Genomic DNA, 17,513 nt, shown 5'->3' on the forward strand with positions numbered 1-17,513 from the left:
CTACCTAGCTTATTTCGTCTTCTTCATCAGCCACCATCCTTGGTATCTGTTCACTGAGTTGAATCTCCCCCCTTCCATCTTGATGTTTCTTGGCATCTCTTTATGACCATTTATTTATGAGTTACTAACATTTATAGTTGCCAAAAGGGAGCCTTATTGTAAAGTGTGAAACACATTCCCATTTATTAATGAGTTACTACCATTTATAATAAGGCTTAGCAGTACAGATACATGTGGGCTCACTATTTGGCAAGCAACCGGTCACAGTTACTCTGTTTATCTCATCAATCAATCAATGTTTATTTATATAGCCCAATATCACAAATGTTACATTTGTCTCAGTGGTCTTCACAGTTCTCATCTCATGTCTTATAAAAGCTTATTAATGATTTATAAAGTGTTCACAACCTAATAAATGAATTACAAACTATTCGTAAACCCTTTATAAGGGTAGTCTTATTGTAAAATGGTACCGACAATACAATGCTACAATACACTTTGCTGGTAGAGTCACACACTTACAAGGCAGTCGTACACATTACAACTCATGTAACTAATGAAATTAAAAACAGCTTTCTCGTATTTGTGTTTTGAGTTGAAATAGCAAACACTTAAAGGCGGGGTAGGTAATTTTGGAGAAACCAGCTCGAGTGCTCTAGAATTTGAAAATACACAGCTGGAAAAATCTGCCACTTCCTTACAGAGCCCCTCCTCCAACACACACGAACGCGCACATGACCAATGAGGGCACGAGATAAGTTTGTGCACAGATGGAAGGCTGACAGGCAGGTAGACCATCCAGTTACTTTAGCCGGGCCGGCTCAGATGATTGGTCGTGCTTTTTACAGGAGGGCTTCCACAGATGACATTTTTTTATGGATTTTTTGTCAAAGCACTTAATATATTCATTGCTATCGGGATGTTAAGAGCATTCCATGGAATATAACAAAAAGTGTATCTCGAGCCGGTTTCTCAAACTTACCTACCCCACCTTTAAAGTAGGGAGTCACAGCTTCTGAATATTCTAACAACTTTTATGTTTTTGATAAAAAAATGTACCTACAAAAACGAAGTAACAATGTTTTATTTGCTCTGATGTGGATAGATTTCCCGCAACTTCAGATCTGCCGGCCAATTACAGCATTTAATCTAATATTGGGCCAAAGTCAGTAAAGAGGAGCGGGCAAGAGATGGCTGCCGCTGAACATTTTTTAAGCTGAACGTGTTGAATGAACTGGAATGGACCGAATTTCAATTTGGGTGTGGCAATGTCAAGCCAGATATAAATATTATTTTGCATGTTTTTCACAATATTTATTATTATAGACCAATCAGGTAATTGATTAGAGAGTAATCGAGAAATGTAGAATAAAAGTTATGATATTAAGGTTAAGGTATGTGTGCATGAGTATAGAAATACAATAAGGTGTGTGTGTGTGTTAACTAAGAGGTGGTGGTAGTGGTGGTTGTGGTGGCAGGGAGGGGTCCATGTCGGCCTTGCTGCGTTTGGCTGGCAGTGAGTTGTCGTGAGCTTTGCGTATGTGTCTGTACAGGTCCCCTGATTGTGTGTAGCTCCGGTAGCAGTAGCGACACTCATAAGGACGCTCCCGTGTGTGCACAATGGCGTGGCGCCTTAATGTGTATGTACATGAGAACGTCTTTCCACACACTCCACATGTGGGGACGTCCTCCACAAAGTTCCCCATAGTGTCCTGGAAGTCCTGGAAGTAGGCAGGATGCTCCGAATGCTGCTGGGCTGTGGATGGAGGAACCAAGGGGAAGGAGGAAGTGTCCTGCGAGGAAGGGCCGGCACCAGAGGAAGAAGAGGAGGGAGAGAGGGGAAAGGAGTAGTCATTTGAATGAGAAGCCATTTGTGAGAGGCCCTGTGGATGGGAGGAGAGAAACTGAGGGCTGTGCAGCTCCTCTTCTTCCTCATACTCATCGTCTACTTCCATAACTGGTTCCGCTCCCTCCTCTAACTCTTCATCAGATATAACAATGGCCTCCACTTTTATGTTCACATTCTCTCCATCATTGTTGTCTGTCCTCATTCTGCCCATAAGAGGGTGAGATCTTTCATTTGTAGTGGGGGGTGAAGCTCCCATATTCCCCTCAGATCCTCTAAGGGTTTGTGTCCGAGTAGCCAGGTGGAAGTCCAAGCTTTGGCGTTGAAGCGACATAGTGTTCTGGATTCGAATTTGGGGGAGTGTACGCTGTGTCGGCGAGTGTGTTGGGTTGCGTGCCGTTAGGGCTGATGTTTGGATTAAATTGACCATCTGTTGTCCTCTGCCTGATGTATTCCTGTAGTCAGCCTCTGAGGGTTTCCTTACAGAGACATCACATGCCAGTCGGTGATCGTCCTGTAGGAGGCTGGTGGAGAAACCGGGTCCTGACTGGGAATAAGCAACCACTGACCGACTGCTAGCCTGGCTCACTGGCACCACGGAGGAAGAAGACGAGGAGGGCTGCTGGTTATTGCTGTTGCTGATGGAAGAAAGATATAGTGTAAACAGTGGAGAGATGCACCATCATCAGCCGCTGGGGAAAACCGTCCGCTTGTCAGCTGCTTTGACTCGTACATTACATTTTTCTATGGTGAAATGACACAGCTAGACGTGAACATCACTTAAATAAAAACAATTATGTAACTTAGTGCATAGACATATGTATTCTGTAAGTTTGGGGGAACAATCTCAAGGTTTAAAAAAAAAGTGAATCAGCCACAAAAGTGCTATCCGTGGATCTCCACTTAACAGGTATTTTAAAAACAACAAATCAGATAAAAAGGTATTCCAGTACACGGAGGATCTCCTTTTAAAACAGTATGGAAGTTACAACAGACTCATACCTGTATGTCTCAGTGGTGCTGCAAGGGCTGCAGAGTGCAGACCCGTCACCATGACCTCCGGACCCTGACCTGGAGTGACCTCCCTGGGCAGACCGGCCTGTTATGAGGCCCTGAATCAGTTCTCTGGTGGGGGCCAGAGGAGATGCATCCATGCCTGGCTGTGTAGTATCAGCGATGTCAGGGCTCAGAGGAGTCTGAACTCGTGCTTCTGAAGACCCCGCCCCAGTCCTACTCTCAGACTTTACAGATTGACGCCTCTCTGTCATTATACACACTGGTAAGTATGGTGCTGCCACTGGATCCAAGAGATCTCCTGCCATGGCCACCACTGGCTCAGCTCCACCGTCCCCCCCACCCTCCCTCCCTGTCTCTATTGCCCTTCTCGCTCCAGTGCTTTCTTCAGAGCGAGTGCTGTCAGCCTCAGCCAGAGGACCCCGTCGCTGCAGTCGTTTCTTGCAGACTCTTACAACCTCATTCATATGCAGAAAGCTTGCAGCTGCCAATATGTCCTCCACTGGTGGAGACTCGCCCAGTTGTAGAACGCCTTCATAGACAAAATCCAAGAGCAAGCCAAATGCAGCAGCCGTGACAATGTCGCTGTCGAGTGTGACAGAGCTGCTGCTGCTGTTTCCACCAAGGGCACCTTGAGGATCTGAGTAGAACATGTGGAAGAAAGGTGAGCAAGAGGCCAAAACAGCTCTGTGAGCCAGGAAACGGGATGAGCCCACCAGGACGGTGCAGTCACAGAGGAAGCCCCGCTGGCGCTGGGAACGCAGAGCTGACAGCAGCTGCTGAGAATGCTGGGGGAACTCCATCACCTGGACATAAAATAAGAGAAATAAAGAGAGAAAGCAAAGACATAAGAGTCAGGGAATCTAAATTCCAAATACAAGTTTCCCTCCTTACCACCAAGGGTATATTACCATGAAGAAAATGTACGCATTATTTTGGACAATATTTAACATTAATGATATATTTGTGCTCAATGTTGACTGTTTTCTGAGTGTGTTCTTACTATTAAACTGTCTAAGTTTAAAATTCAGTTTCCCTTCAAATTAATTTTTTTAAATGTGTACAAATTAACCAATGATCAGTTGATGTTTAAGAATCAAGACTTACAATGGCAAAGCAGTGAATACTGAAGAAAAAAATGAATGAGCCAACCAAATAAAAAATCAAAGGTTTCATAGGTTTGGAAAATCATAAACCTTATCCTTACTGGGAACCCCTTTTGAGTGCACTCAAGGTTCCTGCAAACTCGGCCAAAGTAGAGGACTTGTAACTCTTGTTGTACTCAATCTGTTGTTAGCCAGATACATGGATACATAGATAACCTGGCCTCAATGTAAAAATAAATGTCTGCTCGTAAACCAATAAACATAAAATCGACATATATAGATAATAATGTTTCTTGGCACATGTTGGGAAATAAACATGTCCACATAAAGAAGTAGGATACTTACAGAAGGTAATGTTCTTTCTCCTATTGATTATTATTGACAGTTAAGTCATCAAGTCTTAACGCATCTAACATAACGTTTCCATGACGACCTGCTCGAAGTCTCCACTGCACTGGCAGGCCAGGGTTGCGTTCCGATAATCCAAAAATCAGCTCCTAAATTCTATCTCCTATTCCTTGACCTCTGAGTGAAACGTCACGGGGGTAAGGGATAGTGGATAGGAGAATTCAAAAGGACTTAGGAGAAGAGACCGCGGTACTTTAGAGAATCCGAATGCACTTTCACTATCCGACGTGTTTATGATGCGCCAGCGGACGTCATGAATGTGCGTCTGCTGCTGTGGGGAAACTATGGAAACTACAGTTTTCTATACAGCGGACTACAACATGGATGTTCAATAAGAACGAGGGACTACTGTAAACTCATCTAGAGACTCTGCACCGTGCTCTGATGCTGTTGCTTTATGCTTTATGAACGTGGACAACAGAGAAACATATTCTTCATGACCAAAGTTGGAATTGAAATAAAAAAGGAAAGTGAAACTTATGCTCGTCACCCTCTCCCTCCGGTCCACATTAATACAAATTATCCCAATACGTATGATTGTATGAACTATGAAAATATCTTAAAAATAAATACAAATGTATTTATTATAAACGTTAGTCCTTAACACCTATCACTGTGTACATCACCATTCAAACATCTTTTAAAAGTTGAACAAACTCCACACAGCTCAGTGAAATGTTGACTTTATTTGATCATTTCAGTAAAAACTAACGTTCATATTTCTCTTTTTGATTATAATACTGATGAACGTTCAAAACAAAGCACTTTGGCAACTTACCACATACGTTTTAAAAAGCTTAATAAGCATCGTAACTTTCATGATATAATTTCTCCCATAATCGTTTGTGTCCGTGAACGGCCGACTGTTGTGTGACGTCAAATGCTGCGGCTGCAATGCATTGTGGGGCAGCATTTTCTCCTCTCCTCTCCTTTCGGTTAGGGAGGTCCAGTGGTTCCTAAGCTAAAGGTACAGTGGCCGGCAGGTGCAAACGCGGAACAACGGCCAAAAACAAATACATTAGCAGGAAACAGCTGCAAATCCTGAAATGAAAAACAAACAAATCCTGAAAACAAATACAACCAAAAAACGCTGCATTTCCAGAAATGATGCAAACTAAATACAACACACAAACCCCGAAAACAAACGCAACAAAATGATGACGCTGCAAATACCAAAACGACATGCAAAGTCCAAAGCACATACAAATCCCAAAACACATACAAAAAAAAAACATTCCGGAAGTGTTCCAGGCCTCTAGGGGGCGCGCTACGTGGAACAGATTGATGTCTGACCAGACATAGAGGGAACGAACAAGAGTGCTGCAAATTGAAGCCGGAGGAAACGAAGTTGATCGAAGTGGAAAAAGACGATATATAAAAAGGCAAGTTTTGTTTTGATACAAAGAGCGTCATATTTACCCAGCTAGCGTTAGCTTGTTTGGTGAAAGAGCTTACAAGTCAAGAGACAGCACTGTCTGTGCACCTAAATGTAACTCTTGACATCATATAGATATATTATAGGTACAGAGAGGAGTTGGTTTATTGTGCTTCAATGTAAATCCTAATGTGAGAGTTAAAGGACGGTCAACAATATAATGTACCTTGGTCAGTTTGGATTTATCGTGGCATTTATTCTTAATTAAAGTGAATTTATTTTTATTTCAGTCAGTCATTTGTGTGTTGTATGCAGGTGTGGGACATTCCAAATGTTCCAAAAGTGAGCACTCCACGAATGGACAACAGTTTGCAGGGTAAAATAAAACATTGTCAACATATTATTTTGTGCCACAAGAAGCAGAATGTTTTAACAGTACAGTAGTTTGAATATATTTGTTGTTAACCTTTATCAGACCTCTCAGGCACCCACAACCAGCGTCTGATCGGGTAAGACTAATTACAAATGTAATTATACCATGTAGGTTTGAATTTGTGAACATGAAATCAATAAATACCTTTGTGTGCACTTATTTCCTGGGTAAAAATAGGATGGAGCGCCAACCCCATTCCAGGAAGAGGTCCAGTCTGCCCCGGGTCAGAACCACTTCTATAGGTAAACGAGGTTGACAGTTGCATCGTGACACAGTTGTTTGCTGTGTATCTTTATTTTACATTTGTTTGTTTGTATAGCCTCCAATCACAGTGGGTAACATTGCCAGGAAGCAGAACAATTATACTTTTATACATTTCCAAATGACACCCACAACATCTGACATCTTAGTGAAGACAATACAAAAAACACCCACAAATATTTTTCAAAGATCAGATATTTTTTGTTGCATCCATTTCAAATGTTTACAAGGATTGTGCAGGAGTATGACAAAAGTGCTGTTGTCAGTTTAGAACCCAATGTATTGAAAAAACAGGAAGAGGATCGACATCCTTTTGTAAATATGACTGTCATGCATATATTAGGTATTTGAAAGTAATTATTCAACTGTCTTCTCACTGCAGCAACTACACAACTGTGTATGCACTTATCAATATTGATAGCCAGTCTGAGCCAGAAGACACAATGGAGCAAAGGTATTAATTGTTACTATTACCACTTAATTTTTCTATTCTATTCTGTAAATCTTATTACTAGCTTCATCATTTAATATTACAATACATCACTTTGTCTTTCCCAGCACAGAATACCTGACTGCGGCACACATTGTTGCAGAACTCTCTGCAAAAATAACAAATACATCTTGCAGCAGGTTCAATATTAATAGAGCCAGTGTGTGCGATGGAGCAATCCGCGGCTTCAAAGGTGCCTCATTCGATCCCTCTCATGAGATGTCAGTTAAGTTCACTGATGATGAGGGACACACTGAGGATGGAGGGGACAATGGTGGTCCCAAGCGTGAGTTCCTGACCCTCCTTATGGAACGCCTGAGAATGAAGAAAACATCACGTCAGCAACTGTTTGTGCCCCATGGCGGTGTGACTTTCCCAGCCGCTCACTGTCTCAAAATCTGATTCTAAATATATAATGTTCTCTATAAAGATATAACTAATACACAATTATGAATGTATAATATAAGCTGTTTTGTGTATTTAATCATGCATTGGTCTACAATTTAATGATGGCTTCTACATATTTCACATAAACAGACAATGAAAAAATGTGTCCTTCATGCTGATAACTAGTGTATGCATCTGCCAATTCGTATTCTAAACAGAGTAGTGTGTTGAATCCTTATTTCTTGCATTTGAAACAGATACAATACAAAAAGTGAACTTACTGTTGTGTTCAACTTCTGCCAAAAACTGTACATGTTTGCCACAGGAGCCACAGAACACTTGAACTGTCCCCAGATGCTGGCCACAGAAAGGCCTGAAAAGACATACATTGATGTAGTAAATCCATTTAATCAAGTTAATCAAAAACACATAGTCTAAATAGTGGTTAGCTAAATAAATAGAAAGATACATCATGTTTACCGTTGAATCTGTGTTCTCTCTCTCCTTGAATTATCTCTATATTTGTTCTTGAGCATGTCTAATGCACACTACTCTCCTGTCATTACTTTGTCCCTCTTCACATGTTGTCACATCTCTCTAAATTCAATAGCTTTATTAGCATGACCATAGTTACAGGTAATTGCAAAAGCTCTGTATAGTTGCAACATCTATACACAAATATATACATATAAACAAACTGCTATGAATTCAAATGTCCTTTTTCCGCGGTACTCACTATGGCCCGTGTTATTTGCCTGCACTTGATTTGTCATCTCTTTTAAAAATGTTCTTCCCTCACTTTATCTTCTCTTCACGTGAAGCTCTCCTCTCCTCAGCTGGTGTAGTAGTTAGGCACGCTAACGCTAGCTATATAAATATGACGCTCTATGTATTAAAACAAAACGTACCTTTTTATATCTTTCTCCACTTAAATGAAGTTTCTTTACTCTCGATTTCCATCACTCTTGTTCGTTCTCTCTATGTCTGGTCAGACATCAATCTGTTCCACGTAGCGCGCCCCCTAGAAACCTGGAGCACTTCCGGAATGTTTTTTTTGTATGTGTTTTGGGATTTGTACGTGCTTTGGACTTTGCATATCATTTTGCTATTTGCAGCGTTTTTTTGTTGCGTTTGTTTTCGGGGTTTGTGTGTTGTATTTAGTTTGCAACATTTCTGTAAATGCATCGTTTTTCTGTTGTATTTGTTTTCAGGGTTTGTTTGTTTTTCATTTCATTATTTGCAGGTGTTTCCTGCTTATGTATGCGTTTTGGGCCGTTGTTCCGCGTTTGCACCTGCCGTCCACCGTATAAGGAGGTTATAAAGGAAGTTTGAAACCTCCTTTCCTTTCATTTGGAGAATTGGAACGGCACTTATCATGGCTGCCAGTGACGTACTTCCGGGTCATTTCACTCCGTTAGGAAGGTTCCTAAGCTAAATGGACTATTGGACTTCAGCCCCGCAGTCTCTTCTCCTAAATCCTTTTGAATTCTCCTATCCACTATCCCTTAACCCCGTGACGTTTCACTCAGAGGTCAAGGAATAGGAGATAGGGTTAGAATTTAGGAGCTGATTTTTGGATTATCGGAACGCAACCCTGCTTTCCTTTCATTTGGAGAATTGGAACGGCACTTATCATGGCTGCCAGTGACGTACTTCTGGGTCATTTCACTCCGTTAGGAAGGTTCCTAAGCTAAATGGACTATTGGAATGCAACCCAGCGTCCTCTTGTTTTGTTACACTTTAAAGACGACAGCCAATGGCATGCAGTTGAGAAAAACGAATATGGCTAACAGCACAAAATGAATCATAGAAACCCCATATTTTACCAAATGGCAATATTATCCAGCTCTAGCTGAACTATGCTAACATTAGTTAGCCAACTAAGCCCAACCTCTGTATGAAATCCAGCACCGGTAGTCACAGCAACCGCAGTGTTTTTGTTTTGAGTTATATCATCATGAGGTATAAGTTACCGTAAAATGACAGCATACATTTGGGGTTGTGTTTTTTTAAACGATGATATTATCAATATTGTCTTACCTGCAGCTGCTGTCTGATGTTTTCTTCCAGGACAAAATGCAGCTTTCTTCTTCTGTGGTGCCGCCGGGACACCGGAGCTCCGCCCGGCTGCCACAGCGGCACCTAGAAGTCTAGAAGCGAATACAGACAAGAACAGGAAGTGGGAAGCTGCACGGTTTGTTTACATGAGTTTACTGGCAACGAGTGTGATCCTGTGTAAAATTACGAGTAATGGTCTGAATATCTTAGCTTACTGAATTTAAATGGACAGTAGTGGAAGTGTAGGAGGTGGAAGAAAAGCAGGCAGAGGAGGCAGAGGAAGGAGAGGAAATCGTGGGGGAGAGGTGAGAGATTGAAGCCCTATACATTGGGATATTGACCTCTTAACAGTTGAGGGACTGGTTTCTGAATCGTGGTATTGGGTGTCAGGATGAATGGTTAGTTATGGTAAAGTCAAGGTCCTATATTTAAACGTGTGTGTGTGTATGGTAATCTGAATAATCGCACCTTGTCCTAATGAAATAGACACAGCAACACATGTGTTCCAGTTGTGTTACTGCTTTTCAAAGGCCACATGTTATTAATAAATTATTGCCAGTGTAACTATATTGAATTGCCCTTTTAAAAAAAATGTAACCTGGGTTGATTAGTAACTTTTTGGGCAATCTGATTACATAACTACCTAAAACTAGCTGGAGCCTTAGCTCTGAGTGACTGATGCCTTGTCCCCTACCAGGGCAGAGATGTTCGCCTGTCTAAATCCTTGTCCTATGCTCTTCGCCATGGAGCCAACAAGATGGATCTTCAAATAAGTTCAGGTGAGCTGTGTCCCTTCAACTTTAATATATCAAATGAGAACCTAAGATGTATTTTTCCATTCAGCATTTTAAAAACAAATACCTATAATCATCTTTGTTTTTGGGTTATATCTTTCTCTCAGCATGGTTCAAACAAACATCATAAACAGGAATTCTGAACAAAGACTTGTTATAAAATGTGACAGTTGTCATTATATTTTATGCTTGATTTTATAATGAATTCAATCATGCCCATAAATCCTGCCCGCTAACAGTTTTGATCACACATGCTTTACATGTATTATCTATTTGGATTTAGAGCCATAGTAAAGTTCCTTATCCTCAACTCTGACCCTCGTAGATGGCTTCATGTTTGTGGAGGATCTCCTGGCTCACACGCAGTTCAGCTCATACTCACTGGAAGACGTTGAAAGAGTTGTGGCCACAAATGACAAGCAGCGCTTTAAACTTCATCGGCTGGAGGACGGCCGGCTCCAAATTCGAGCCAGTCAGGGGCATTCAATACAAGTATGGGGCTTTTTTTATTTAATCAGCAAACCAGCATGCAATTCATCAATATTCAATTTACACCAGAATTGCTTTTAGATAGATTTAGTGGACCACCTAACTTCAACTTCAATACATTCAAGGTACTTTCTTTAGATGGGAAATTAACTCTGGGAGATCCCTTAACAGCTTAAAAGCTTAAAACACAATTCCATTTTGTTCCACAGAGTGCATACAAATGTTTTAAACCAGTTTTCACCTTAAAAATAAAAAAGTAAATCTAATTTTCAGATGACAGATGCTGTTAGTCCTCTGACGGCCTAACAGGAAATATATAATTAGAATCCTATAAAATCAGGTTAGGTAAGGGTTCAAAAAGACATTGGAGAATAGCACTACCTCTGTTGCTGAAATTCATCTTCACTTTAATTACATTTTACTCTGTTTTGATTATGTTATATTTTTCTTGTTTGTTGCAAAGATTAACATGTCATCAGAACATGAGATGTATACAAACCCTCATTGGCCTTGGACTGCCATCTAAAATGATTACATTTGCTAAATGTTGTTGTTTCTGAACATTAGAAATCTGGTCACATGTTTGTATTGTGTGTTAACACTGGTTGCATTGCTGTGGGCAGGTAATGGATTTGGAGCTGAAACCGGTCCTGGCTGGTTCTCCAGACTGCCCTGCTGAGGCAGTTCATGGCACCTACCTCCGCAAGTGGAGCTCCATCCAGCAGCAGGGCCTGAGCCGCATGAGGAGGACACACATCCACCTGGCCCCCGGCCTGCCTGGGGAGGAATGGGTCATCAGCGGTAAACAATGTGTGTGTGTGGGTGTATGGTTGTCTGTGTGACAGAAAGAAACCCATCTGAACATTGAGATAAATAAGTTCTACAGTTTCTAAACCACATGATACTATTTTATATTAAATTGACTTATCTTAACTATGTTATAACATTTATTCAGACAAATGCTCAGTACCATTCCCTAATCATATCAAATATAGCTCTGAAAAAAATTGCCACTGCAGCATTATCAGTTTCTCTGGTTGTATTATTATATATAGATATATGTTTGAGTAAACATTTTTTCTCTGTGTTGGAATTCAACAGACACTGAATGGAATGGCTGCCATACATGTAGAGATTGAGATTTAAGAAATATTTTGAGTGGTCTCTTCATTCTTTCCGGAGCTTTTATTGCCTTGCTTAACCTATTAGTACACACACGTAAACTTTGGTATCAATCATACCACTGTCAGTTTATTATGTAATTGGTCTACACTTTTTCTTGTTTATTTTTACTCTATTCTTATTTAAGCCTTTTTACCTGATATTATTTATTTATGTTACTTTCTATAAGATACTTATAGGTTTTCTGTCCTTGTATTGCTGCAACACCTGTATTTTCTCGCTCGGGATCAATGAAGGTGTATCTTAATCTCAATCTTAATTTCCCCACTAGGAATGAGGGAAGACTGTGATCTTGCTGTGTATATTGACGTACCCAAAGCTCTTGCTGGTAAGCGCCACCACTAATGATTGCTAGTAACCATTATGCTTGATGTTGTCTTTATGTTTTGCCAATAAACCCTCTTACATGTGTTTTATGTATGTATACGCAGACGGTATTGAGTTTTTCTGGTCAGATAACGGTGTGCTGCTGACTGCAGGGGACGATGAGGGAAAACTAATCCCTAAGTACTTCATCCGTGCCTTAAGACTGAGACCTACAAGTAAGAAAAAGTACCACATTTCACCAAACACATTTAATTTGATTATTTGAAAACTTTGTGCGAGGGTCATTCCCTTCACTAAAGTCACTTTCCTTCTGTGTTACAGGGAGTATCATACCACTGCAGTAGCATAATAGGATACTGCTCTGTCATTGGTCACAGCAAGACTCATCATGGTTTGTTTGATTCTTATCCCAGTTCCCTTGGTAACATATATTGCTTAGCAGGAGCATACTAGCATCCAATAAGCTTATTTTCATTGCATTAGGACAATCCATGGAGAAATCATCCTAAACGGACAAAGATTTTTGATTTTTGTTTCATCATTCAAAGGATCAGGGCAGGTTTAGGACAGTTTGGAAATGTAACACTAGTTAAAACAGACCTTTTTAAATGTATTTTGAAGACATTTTATAAGTGTGGTTTGTCCCTTGACTAAATATGAATAAGCAGAGGATACAGACACTGTGGTTTAATGTAACGGACAGCTGTAACAGTCTTGTGAGATATGATCACACACACACAGCGAGATAAATGGTTAGAAGCTTCCTGTGGAAGAAACAGCAGAAATTACCCCCATAAGCTGCAACCATGAGGAGTAAAGACAACACAGAATGAAAAATGAATTGCTGTATTTACTTGAATACATGTTTATTAGTGAAAACAATTACTTTTGGCATGTGTTTTTCTACGCCTTGTTTGAATTCTTGGCAGTGATATTATGGCTGCTGGCAATAAGACTGCAGCTCTTTACAAAGCAAGGATTTCCATCCTGAGCAAAAGGAAGTCTGGACGCTGCAAATCGAAACAGGAAACTATTTGCTAGCTGATGCAACAGTTAATTTTACATTTTCATTAGTTTGGTTTTCAAACCTGCTGAGACTGGTTCTGATGTCCAGCAGTTTGAACCAGCAACAGTCCATCCTGAAGTTAAGAGTCAGCATGGCGAACACCTTGAGTCTTGAACTGTCTGAACATGTTGTCCATCCACTATATCTGTGAATGTGTATAACATAGGATATATAAAAGGATAGACTGATAGACAGATAGACACAAGATCAGACCGTTTTTACGTTTTTTTCTATTCCATAATGTGTCCTTCTGTTGAGGCACATAGAAGACCTTATGTGGGATTTATTTATTTTTTGTTAGAGAGCTTCGTGGCCACCAGTCAGCTTGTGGAAAAGCTCTTCATTGAGCGTGTCACTCTTCGAACGACTGCGTGTCGACATGAAAATGTAGCCTCCAATAAACTCGTGAACAATTTTGCAGTCGGCGGTCACGCAGGCGAAAGCAATGTTGATGTTGCCTTCAAACTCTATGGCCACCTAGAGGAGTCAGAAACATATAGAGTATATAAAAGAAAAAGTAGATATAAGATTCCTTCAATATGCAGGCAGATGTTTTACATTTATTTTAGGGAAATTACCCAACTGTTGCTCTTACGGGTAATGTTCACGAGTTCACTTTCAAACAACGGCAGCAGGATTTAAGGAATATTTTGTGGAAAACTGGGAATCAAGTTTGATATTTGATTTCTCAAGTTCTGCCTTAATTTAATTTGACCTTGTGTGAAGTTATTATACCCTTTTGAGCAGTTAAACCACACATAGGAAACCTTAGTGGGAAAATATCCAAATAATAAACTTTTGTATGGTCTGTTTAGCTAATTCAGTAGCACACCTTCTCTGGAAACCAAAGTGTGAGATCGTGCATACTGCAGACAGAAGGTGGATCAAAGCTATATTGTCACCTGTCGTATGTCCCAGTTGACATTCCACTGCTTCATGTTGTTGTAGCGCCAGGTCTTCACCACATCCCCCACAGCCAGGTCGATACGGATCAGACGGTTGGGAGCAATGCCCAGTACCTCGTCCTTACGACTGCCCTTAAACCTATTTAGCAAAAACATCTTAATCTTCTTTTCACTCAAAACTAAACTGTTGATACAAAGGTCAAACTTTAATCCTCAATTCAATACAATTCAATAACTTGCTAGATCATTGATGTGTTTTCAACCCTTTCAATCAAATTGACAATACTATTATTGATAGTGACTTGAGCCTAGTGACGAGCACACTGTTCCTAGAATATTTAGACAGGAGTTTAAATCTTAATTTATACCAATGTAAGTTTTTAGATTTTAGTTGGCTTTATTTTCTTGCTGTTAAATGTTGTTTTATAGTTTTAAATTGTATATTTATCACGGCTTGTGAGTGCTGTTCTGTTAAAGAAAGACTTTATGTTGTGCCTTCATGGTCCTAAATTGATGCTAACAGGCATTTCATAAATTCTGATAAGTTTTAAATTGAACTTTACCTGACAACAACGTATGAGAGCCCGAAGTCTGGCAGGGCTTGCCAGATCTGCAGGAAGCGCATCACTGCATCTGTCAGTGAGAGCTGAGCCACGTTCTGGTATGCATCCAGGATACGAGGAGTCAGCTGGAGCAGCAGGCACAGGGCAAAAGGTCAGATGTTAGTATATTTCTGCTGCCTCATAAACGCAATGGGCAGTAGTTTCAGCTGCATAATAGTTCAATTAGCTCAATTGTGCAAAATCACTGTTCTGCTGTCCAGAAATTAAAGGAATACATCAGTTTACAAATTCCACACAACTTATGCAGTATCATTTAAGTTACATTTATTCACACCATGATAACCAAACACACTTTTCCGTTAAACCGAGAGAAAAGGCATATGTTTATTAATTAGCAAAGTTTTGCTGTGGTTTTCACTCTGCCCCATTAACTTAAATTTGATTATTCCTTTACTAGGGAGGTAAATCCTTTTTTCTTCAAGAATTAAAATTAGCACTTGGTGTGTCATTTGTATACAAATTATCATTTTAGAGGAAAAGTACTGTCATTCAGTATATTAGATTTATAAATGATGGATTGGTGTGATCGAATAAAGTACTTGGCTGTAGCTACCTACTGATAAAATGAGAGTATTACATTTACTCTTTTTTTTTTTTGAGCCTACATCGAAGTTCCACCTCTTCTGTACCTGTTTGGCTTTGTACTTCTTATGGTAGCGTGGCGACACCAGACTGTGAGGATTGATGCTTTCATCGTTAGCATTTGCGTTGCCATGGGAACCTGAGCTGGTTTTCTGCATAGCCAGGAAGGAGCGGATGCTCTGGATCTCACTCTGGAAACTGCTGTCAGCCAGACTTTTGCCTTTGGAGGCCAGTCGACACCCAGCCATCCACTGAGCATACTGCTGCTCCTGGAGGGCGAGAGACAACCGCAGAGAGAGAGTAAGGTGGGGAGTGACAGATTACATATCATTAGGATTAAGTATGAGACAAGATAACATTCGAAGAAATTGTCAATTCGATTATTGTCACAATGTCAGGGATTACCCCAGGGTTTCCCACACATAGACTTTACTTGGGTGGGCCGCCCAGGTATATTAACAGCCGCCAAAGTAAATTTCGCCCATCACATTTTTTTATTACTAATTTAAAGTATGGCACATTTTAAAATTCAATGATGTTTGTGTGTGTCCTTACATTTTCACAGCGCAGATAGACCTCGTTCATGCCCTCAGGCGCTGGTATCAGGAGTCTAATTAAGAACTTCTGGGCTGTCACGTTAACGTCCGGAGCCACCTCACATCCTGTGTGCAGGATAAATATCAAACCACTGACCAATTCTGAAATGTGACATTTATGGGATTGAAATAGAATTGAACCCGACCACTTGGTCAGACTTCTCGGGTTTACTGCCCATGCCTGAACCTGCTGAGGCAGTTCATTTTTCTGTATTTATAGGATAACCTAATTCACTTTTCACAGATGGAGGATGAAAACAGACTTGAGAGAAGCACCTTCACTTTTTAACATAGGTGGAAAGTTCTGTGTTAGTTTATGTGTTGATGTTGATAAGCAGTGATGTTACAAAGAGGTGGATAAACAGATTGCTAAAGTATGTCTGCTACTTAATCAGCCACTAATCTGTAGATACATATTGATAACTGATAACACATTATTGGTGACATAGCAACAACATATCCTAAAAATATAAAATACAATTAGATATTCAGTACCTTTGAGGTTAATCTGTTGAATGGGCTCTCCAATGCTCTCCTCTTTGCTCTTGAAATAAGAGATGGAGGTATCCTGGAACTTGAACCAGTACTGCTTATATCCTTTAAGAGTCAGCCTCTTTGGCCTGAAACAAACAAACACATTGCCCAGGCAATGTACTGACACCGATTAAAAAGGAACAAAAATCAACTATGTTTTCACTCTATTTTAACACACACATCACATCTAAGACAAAAGAGGCAAACATCTGTTATCTTCCGAAGACCTGGTAATTTATCGTGTCCCCTGTTGGGGAAATGATACTGACGACTTTATTTTAAACACCACGCCTGCAGTTTATTTAAGTTCTAATGTACTGTGAAAATACCCTTTTGGGTTCTCTAGTGATCACACATGGGAGTGCAGTTAACATAGCAATTGTTATGTGCTTTGTTTAGTTGTTAATTCCTTTTTCATTGTGGCGGGAATTGAAAGATAAAACACATTTTATGGCAGGGCAGTAAGGGAGTTAAGTGATCGAGATAAAAAAATCCACAAACAAAAAAAACCTATCAAGGCTATGCCAATGGATGTTTGAAAATGTCTCTCACCTGAATATCTTCAGATAGTCATTGAGTTCTGGTGCAGTCATGTTTTCCTGGATGAAAGACAAAGATGTTTTTGTTTCCGTCAGCAAACAAAATACTCTTCTCTTGCCTTCTTATTAAATGTGTTGTTTTGTGAATTGTTTACATTCTTTCTATATGTTTTGACATGTTGAAAAAATAAAACTGACTCTCAGTGACACACAAGTAAATTCAACATGTCTGACCAGCATCTCGGAGGCGGAGCTGCTCTCTCCCTCCATCTTGACCTCCAGGGACTGCAGGGCAGACTCCAGGTCGTCCATGGCTGCACTGGAGCTCAGCGCCTGGGGCTCCGACTCAGACACCTTACTGATGTGGTACTACAGGAGAGGAGAGCAGAGGTGGAATGTAACTAAGTACATTGACTCAGCTATTCAACTTAAGTACACTTTTGTATATGACAATAAAGCCCTTTGAACCTCTGAGTGTTTTCTTCTCGTACTTCTTCT

The 17,513-nt window shown here is 40.3% G+C and overlaps 3 protein-coding genes and 1 long non-coding RNA gene across 9 annotated transcripts in view; 2 read left to right on the plus strand and 2 right to left on the minus strand.

Moving 5' to 3' along the window:
* Positions 1-255: 255 nt before the first annotated feature.
* zbtb3 (zinc finger and BTB domain containing 3) lies at positions 256-9,479 on the minus strand. Of its 2 annotated transcripts, none has more exons than XM_034211906.1 (3): positions 4,312-4,561; positions 2,849-3,666; positions 256-2,484 (listed from the first exon to the last, which is right to left on the minus strand). In XM_034211906.1, exons 2-3 carry the CDS (start codon positions 3,661-3,663, stop codon positions 1,440-1,442), a joined length of 1,860 nt encoding a protein of 619 aa, XP_034067797.1. In that variant the 5' UTR covers positions 3,664-3,666; positions 4,312-4,561; the 3' UTR covers positions 256-1,439. The 2 variants fall into 2 exon arrangements, with proteins under 2 accessions (XP_034067797.1, XP_034067796.1); XM_034211905.1 differs by lacking the exon at positions 4,312-4,561 and adding an exon at positions 9,361-9,479 and having other exon boundaries at positions 257-2,484.
* On the plus strand, positions 6,567-7,795 carry LOC117543544. The gene is made up of 2 exons (XR_004568578.1): positions 6,567-6,897; positions 7,002-7,795. It is a non-coding gene; the product is annotated as an uncharacterized LOC117543544 (long non-coding RNA).
* trpt1 (tRNA phosphotransferase 1) lies at positions 8,985-17,486 on the plus strand. 5 transcript variants are annotated; one of them, XM_034211912.1, is made up of 9 exons: positions 8,985-9,282; positions 9,391-9,514; positions 10,076-10,157; positions 10,498-10,664; positions 11,285-11,462; positions 12,115-12,171; positions 12,275-12,385; positions 12,470-15,651; positions 17,253-17,486. In XM_034211912.1, the coding sequence occupies exons 3-8, from the start codon at positions 10,136-10,138 to the stop codon at positions 12,517-12,519; spliced, it is 585 nt and encodes a 194-aa protein (XP_034067803.1). In that variant the 5' UTR covers positions 8,985-9,282; positions 9,391-9,514; positions 10,076-10,135; the 3' UTR covers positions 12,520-15,651; positions 17,253-17,486. The 5 variants fall into 5 exon arrangements, with proteins under 5 accessions (XP_034067803.1, XP_034067802.1, XP_034067799.1 ...); XM_034211908.1 differs by having other exon boundaries at positions 8,986-9,282; positions 9,391-9,683; XM_034211911.1 differs by having other exon boundaries at positions 8,985-9,514.
* fermt3b (fermitin family member 3b) overlaps positions 13,020-17,513 on the minus strand; it is a 37,102-nt gene continuing 32,608 nt past the window's right edge. Inside the window, exons 8-15 of the mRNA XM_034211904.1 lie at positions 17,250-17,384; positions 17,029-17,075; positions 16,438-16,562; positions 15,902-16,008; positions 15,394-15,615; positions 14,705-14,829; positions 14,139-14,280; positions 13,020-13,713 (exon numbers count right to left, since the gene is read on the minus strand). Coding sequence (XP_034067795.1) covers positions 13,534-13,713; positions 14,139-14,280; positions 14,705-14,829; positions 15,394-15,615; positions 15,902-16,008; positions 16,438-16,562; positions 17,029-17,075; positions 17,250-17,384 — 1,083 coding nt within the window. The 3' untranslated portion in view covers positions 13,020-13,533. The remainder of the gene's footprint in view (positions 13,714-14,138; positions 14,281-14,704; positions 14,830-15,393; positions 15,616-15,901; positions 16,009-16,437; positions 16,563-17,028; positions 17,076-17,249; positions 17,385-17,513) is intronic.

The sequence above is a fragment of the Gymnodraco acuticeps genome, unplaced genomic scaffold (assembly GCF_902827175.1).
Source record: "Gymnodraco acuticeps unplaced genomic scaffold, fGymAcu1.1, whole genome shotgun sequence".
NCBI lineage: Eukaryota > Metazoa > Chordata > Actinopteri > Perciformes > Bathydraconidae > Gymnodraco > Gymnodraco acuticeps.